Source organism: Hippocampus comes, unplaced genomic scaffold, assembly GCF_001891065.2.
Source record: "Hippocampus comes isolate QL1 unplaced genomic scaffold, H_comes_QL1_v1.1 scaffold155, whole genome shotgun sequence".
Taxonomy (NCBI): Eukaryota; Metazoa; Chordata; class Actinopteri; order Syngnathiformes; family Syngnathidae; genus Hippocampus; species Hippocampus comes.
In genome coordinates, this window is record NW_017804967.1 from 702,706 (window position 1) to 709,453 (window position 6,748).

Here is a 6,748-nt window from a genome sequence, read left to right on the forward strand (position 1 = left end):
CAGTGGGTTTAGGTCACCCCATCCACGTGGTACTGGCGCCACATGCAACCAACTTCAGATGACTAGGTTCTACAAAAACAATAATAGCTGCGGCGAGCCAGGTAGGTACCGTGTCATGGAAAAATGGAGCCAACCTCCAGTTCTAGCTTCTTGACTTTGTATAAGCTGTATTCCTTTTAAAGCTTTTATAACACTGCATAAAGACGGGATCTTTCCACCAAACACGGGTAAGAGATGAGGTCCGACCAGAGTGAGGGAGACTGGTTGAACCGTCGCTTAAGCAGGAACTGATATGAGAGCACCCCGGGCCGACCTTGAGCTTTTGAAAAACATACAAAGTGCACTTAGTAAAGCTATCGCACCCTATGGTTCTGTAAACGGGGGAGTGGGGACAAACAATATTGAAAATGGAACTAACAAGTGAAAGATTCGGATGGATTGAGTGGCTTCAGATGAAAAAAAAATATCCTGACAATGAAGAAGAGGGTGAATGATGTGCATGTTGTTGCTTATGTTTTGGTAGGTTCAATAAAAGGCAGATCCAAGGCAACACCCAGGGAGAGCAAGTTCAAAAATACAGTGGCCTCCAATCGCAACGCACCTCATGAGGCTTTCTGTGACAAGGTTAAGAAAATAATAGTTAAAAATTATCATAAAAAACACCCGCAGAGAATTACATGAAACAAAAACTTGATAGACATTCAGGTGTAAGTGAGAAATTGGATATTGACCATTTTCAAAAAAAAAATACATCCAAGAAAACATCACAGAATGCAGTAAATGGCTGTTTTGTGTCGCATTTTTGATTCTCAGCTTGAAATCCTCAAAATAAAACGAACAAAAAAAAAAGGGGGTCCTGGCTCCACCTCAGTCTCACGCTGAGTAAATTCTTTGCAGAGGTGAGGACAGGACCGCAAATAAATACATTCATCACTGACAATAGACATTTGATAATGGAGAAAAAAAAAACAAAACCACTGTCAATAAGTGTTTGCACCAATTTTATAAAGAGGCTCAGCCAGCCAGACGTTTGTGCTGCTTTGACCCACAGAACAAGGGCTGCTTGAAAAATAATAAGCAAGGAGAGAGAAAAAAAAAAAAAAGCTTAAAAAAAAATAAGCAAGGAGAAAAAAAAAGCAACATTCACAGTTAAGACTAAAAGATCATTCTTGTGTACATGCAGTGGACAAAATCAAAAGCTATCAACAACGTGATGCGATTAAAACCCCCCCCAAAAAATTTTAAAGTGTGTGACCTCACCCCTGGCTCCTCCCAGAACTGAAGAGCGCCAGGAGGCAGTCGTCAAGTGCATGTGGGCAAACATGGATATGCACCACACGCAGCCAAAGAGCCCCACGAAACAATGCCTTTTGATAAACACATCAAGGATGCACTGCCACCCCCAAACGCCCCCCGACAGGCCAGAGGGCATGAGGGGAGGGAGGGAGTTGGGGCACGGGGTCACCCCAAAAGCCAGCTGGCACAGGGTGGGGTTAGTGCACCTCAAACCAAACACACCCCTCCCCCTAATTGAATATGCAGCAGTCCACCCCATGCTTTTGTTTTGGCAGCAACCTCTGTGGAGCAGCAGCAAGAGGAAAGAAAAAAAAAAACCCAAAAAACAACTGACTGGCCGGGCCTCTGACTTGAGGTCTGTAAAAACTGTAAAAGTTTGTAAACAATGAGATAAATACATGTTTTGTGTTTTTTTTCCCCCGCCCCCTTGAGCCACACATGGTTCCATAGTCATTCAAATGTGCTTTGGTTTAAAAAATAGTTGGTGGATTTTGGGTGTGAGCTTTTTTTTCTTCTTCTTCTTCTTTTGTACAACTTTGCAACTATTCACGAACATAGCGTGTCATCAACTAAAATGTAGACTTGTTTGAGCTGCCTCACCTTTTGTCAAGGCTCTTTGCGTGACTTGAAAGCACCCCCCCACCACCCCTCACCCAGTATTTGTTTTTTTTTTATGTATGAAACTAGTGTTTTGCTTTCATCGTTAAAATACAGAGAAATTGATACAATACTATGTCTTACAAATGTAGCTGAGAGCCTGCACTCACCGATGCAGAACTATCCCTGAAGTATTTGTATAGTAGTAGTTCTAGTAGTAGCTCTAGTAGTAATATTAGTAGTAGTATGGTCACAGTTTGGAGTTTTTCTTCGCAATGTCCCACAAGCAAGCATTCAAACGCAGCTACAGTCTTTTTTTTTTTTTTTGGTCCAGCAATGGCTGGAAATCTTGTATGGGAGAGAGAAAAAAAAATATCCTTTGCATGACAGACATCAAGACGCACTCTATCAAGTGCTGACAGGTACAAGAAGGCGATGCACTGTGGGCTCCATCTTACACCAGAGGATGGATGCATGTTTGTAGTTTACAGCAAAGGGTTTGGGGGGGGGGGCAAGGGGTGGGGGGGTGTACCAACCACACAATTACTAGTCAAATGAGTAATTGCTTAACAGCCAACATGACCAAGTAGTAACAAATGCAGGAATCGAGGATGCAGGTTGTAACTGTGGCTGCATCCCTACATAATAAATTCACAGACCATGAGGGCAACAAATAAATCAACCCAAAAAAAACAAACAAAAATTCCAGCAAGACAGTTTAAAAAAAAAAGAAAAAGGAAAAAAGGAATGCCTATACCAAAAACTTGTAGGGGAGGTCCACAGTAAGTGTTAAGAGTGGATACACTGGACAGGCTTTAGTGATGATGACCGCCGATGACAATCGACGACGGCCCGATTTCAAGCATATGCTCGTTTATGAGGTAAAGCATGGCGAGGTTAGAATAACTTAAAACCATTATGTGACACAAGTGAACACAATCAGAGACAACAGCAACGACAACAACAAAAAAAAAAAAACAAATAAAAAAAGGAGGATCTTTGCAGGAGACCAATGAGTGGCTGTCCAGTGCATCTCTGCTTCTCCCTTCTTGTTACAAGTTTTCACAAGTCTGGCTCAAAAAGAAACTAACAAGCAACTTGAACTTCACATTAAATTTCTGATTATATAAGTCGTATTTTTTTTTCTTATTTTGCTTTTTTTTTTTGTTTTTTTGTTTTTGGTCTGAACAGAACACGTCACCAAGTCCGGTTTTTAAAGTTTGGGAATATAAAGTGATAAGGACTTTGGACAATAAAAATGACATGACTTACTTAAAAAACAAAAAAAAGGTGGTAAAGTTCACCGGCCCACCAATCAGCACAAGCTTTTCCGTTCCAAACCACCACAACCTTTCTCCGCTTCAGAGTCATTGGCCAAAACGCTAAAGAGTGAATTTCTTTATATGGACAATATAATTAATAAATTTGTATTATACAGGAGCAAAAGTAAGGGAAATCAAAAGTGAAATAATTTAGTATGCTATATATCTTAAGTATATCTTTTTTTTTTTTTTTTTTAAAGCTTTGGTTTGAACTTGTCTAGCAATGTTTGTTAGTTAGCTCTGTCCTCCACATTCACAAGATCTTTGGAACACAACTACACTTAGACCAACTAACCATCATCATTTGCCTTCACAAAGACGCTACAGTACATTATTTTGAGGCGGCACCATCCTGAGCGGGGCGCCCGGAAAGCTATTTTATATTTTGGAATAGACAACTGCTAACGAGAATATGAAGAAGAAAAAAAAAAAAAATCTATAGGCATTAAAAACCTGTGTTGAGAGATGGGCAGGTTAAAGCATCAGGTGAAGATAATCTACACACTTTTTACAATTAATTACATTGGAACTTTGAACTAATCAACATATAGAGTTCGTTAAGAGTAATCAGAGGTAGCGAGGTCACAAGCCCATATAAATAGACTTCTGTTTTGTTTTTTTTTCTCAAGGGGAGGAAAGCGATACAGACACAAAATAAAACGTACCCACTGAACATATTGTTCCGTCTAAAACACCCTCTTTATGAGCCCCCTTTAAAAACAAATCCCTCCCCTCCACAAGAAATACCCAAGACCTTCCAGTTTAAACATTCACTGAAACATTATTAGTTCTTTAAGTAAAACACGTACCTCAAGGGGGGTGGTCCTTTTCCCCCCCCAAACGGGTTTGGTTGCCGGGTGCACTAACAGGCAAGATGGGGAAAAGAGTGAACATCCTTTACTGTCAACAGCCATGAAGAGAAAACTCTTGAAACTTAAATCTTGACCCCCCAACATGATCCCACCTGGATCCTTCTATCAGTTAAAGCATGGAGATGGTCCCAGTCACCCCCTCATCGTACATCGAGAGTTCCCCCCCCATCGCTTAAAAGGAAAATAAAAAAGGCTATAAAGCTGTCAGAGTTCAAAACACTCTTTTTTTTTTTTTTTTTTGCGATATTATTGCCAGTACTGGTTTCATTGGGTTCTTTGAATCTATTTGGTCAGAATAGCGTTGGAGAGGAGAGGGGGGGACTCGAGTCATCGTTCTGGTGGACAACCAGCAAAAAGCTTTCAAAAGTTAGGAGGAAAGGAAGCCTTTTGGGGGGGTGACAAGGGCTGGACATTACATTGGTACCCACATTCACATTTATCGGCCTTGAAAGAGCGCAAGTCACAAAGCTATGACGCCACGGCTTTGTGACTTTCAGCTGAGAGAAAGACAAAGAGAAAGAGAGAAAGAGAGAGAGAGAAGAGTAAACTGTTCCTCTAGAACTCCTGAGAGGTGAGCATATATGTCACTTTAAAACCGATGGTGACGCAATCCCCCAAAGCGACACCGTCACCACCATCGCCCAGTATGGCAACAACGCTCACTCAGCCAGGGCGCCGTCGTAAACCGAGCGGAATAGAACTGTGTCGAACGTGTTCATGTGCGTTTCTTTGTCGAGCGAGAGTTTAGTGGGGGTGTTTTTTTGTTTGTTTTTCTATTCCCAGAGTTCTTTGGCTTGATGCGTTTTCTAGGAGGGCGAGGTGTGCATTCTCAGGTGACTGATGAGGTTGCGCTGTTGAGTGAACTTGCCGCCGCACAGCTGGCATTCGTACGGCTTCTCCCCGGAGTGCACGCGCATGTGCTCCGTCAGCCGGTACTGGCGGGTGAAGCGCATGCCGCACTCCTCGCAGGCGAAGGGCTTGAGGCCCAGGTGGCTGCGCATGTGGCGCGTCATGGTGCCCCGCTGGGTGAACATTTTGCCGCAGATGTTGCAAGGGAAGGGGCGGGTGAGCCAGTGGCTCTTCTCGTGTTGTCGCAACGTCGCCGGGTCCTTGTAGCTCTTATTGCAAACAGTGCACTTGAAAGGGCGGGCTTCGGTGGCGAAGTTGGAGGGCCCGACGGGGGTGGAAAGGTCCTCGGCCTCCTCTTCGTCTTCCTCTTTGACGTAGGTCCCAACTTCCTCTTTGATGTACAGCTCGTCCTCGGTGTGCGTCTCCACGTGAGCGTTGAGTTGCTCCGAGCTCGGGAAGCCTTTCCCGCAGGGGATGCACACGTAGAGGTTGTCCCCGAACGCCGGCTCGAAACCTTCCTGGCGGTACACGTAGTTGGCGTTCTGGTGCGCCCCGCCCGTCCCTCCTCTGCCCCCCGCGCTCTCGCCGTCGCTCTGGCCGCTCTCGTCGCTGTGGTCCTGGCCGTTTTCTCCTCCCTCGTCCTCGTCTTTGCACTGGTGGGTTTGGTCGGAGTTGAAGCCGCCGGCGCTGCCCCCGCCGGGTCGGCCGTCCTTTGGCGCCACTATCACCCCGTTCACGAGAGGCCTGTCGTGATCTTCCGACTTCAGCCCCGATGCCTCCTTCTTGGGCCATTCGTTCTTGCGCCCGCCCTGACGATATTTCTTCTGGGGCGGGGGCCCGTCATGGTGGGCGTTCTCGGCTTTCGATGTGCAGTTCAGCTCGGCGGGCTCCGAGCTGCAAACGTCGGCGCTGGGGAGGGTGGTCGAAGAGTCATCCAGTGAGGCACTGTTGGTTGTGGATACTGAGGCAGATTGAGGGGATTCTTGGGAGTTGCTGTGGGGGCTCAGGGCGTCCGTGACCGCGCCTGCCGAGGGGGGGCTCTTTTTGGTCAGGTCTAGCCCGAGATCGGGCTCGCCCGCGCTTCCTCCGCTGCTGAGGTTACCGTTGCTGCTTCCGTTCCCGCCGCTGCCGTTCCTCCCGGAGCTGCCGATGTACGTTTCGTCGTCGGAGAGCTTGTCCCGAAGGCCTTCGTCCGGCTGCGGCTGGTCGGCGTCTGAAGGGGCGGGATGATAGTGGTTGTTGGGCCCAGCGGGCGTGGAAGAGGAAAGGCGCTGGTTGTTGAGGCGTAAGCGGCTCAGGGGCCCGGGAGTGGAAGGTTTACCGGGCAGGGGTTTCCCGCCACTGCGCTTGAGCTTCTTTCTGCACAGGGCAGCGAGGTCGTGGAGCTGGAGGTAGCTGGCTGCGGTTAAGAGGGCACTGAAATTCTGCTCGCTGCCCTGGTCCGATGAGGAGAGCAGCTTCCCGGTATAGATGAAGTCCAACACTTGCCTGAACACGGAGGGGTTGACCATCTCCGTGTCAAGATTAATGAGGTTATCGTGGAGGACCAAAGACTTGAAATAGATGCTGCTCGCCGCCAGGATGTTCTTGTGGGCACGGAAGAGGGCATTCTCCACCACGATGATGACGTCACACAGGAAGCCCTTGGCTCTCTGTTGGTTGAGTTGCAGCAGCAGTTGTTTGGCATGATTTGGCAGTTCCATTTCCACCTTCCTTCTTTCCTTGCGTCTCGCTCGCTCTCTTCCTACACCAACGCCACCTGAACCTGGAAAGAACAAAAACAAAAGAAAAACGGCGGGGAGGTTGGGGGGT

General features: G+C 46.8%; 1 protein-coding gene across 1 annotated transcript; it reads right to left on the minus strand.

Moving 5' to 3' along the window:
* Positions 1 to 1,802: 1,802 nt before the first annotated feature.
* LOC109526986 (hypermethylated in cancer 2 protein-like) lies at positions 1,803 to 6,706 on the minus strand. Its single transcript, XM_019888626.1, has one exon. It carries the CDS (start codon positions 6,637 to 6,639, stop codon positions 4,894 to 4,896), a length of 1,746 nt encoding a protein of 581 aa, XP_019744185.1. The 5' UTR covers positions 6,640 to 6,706; the 3' UTR covers positions 1,803 to 4,893.
* Positions 6,707 to 6,748: the final 42 nt, after the last annotated feature.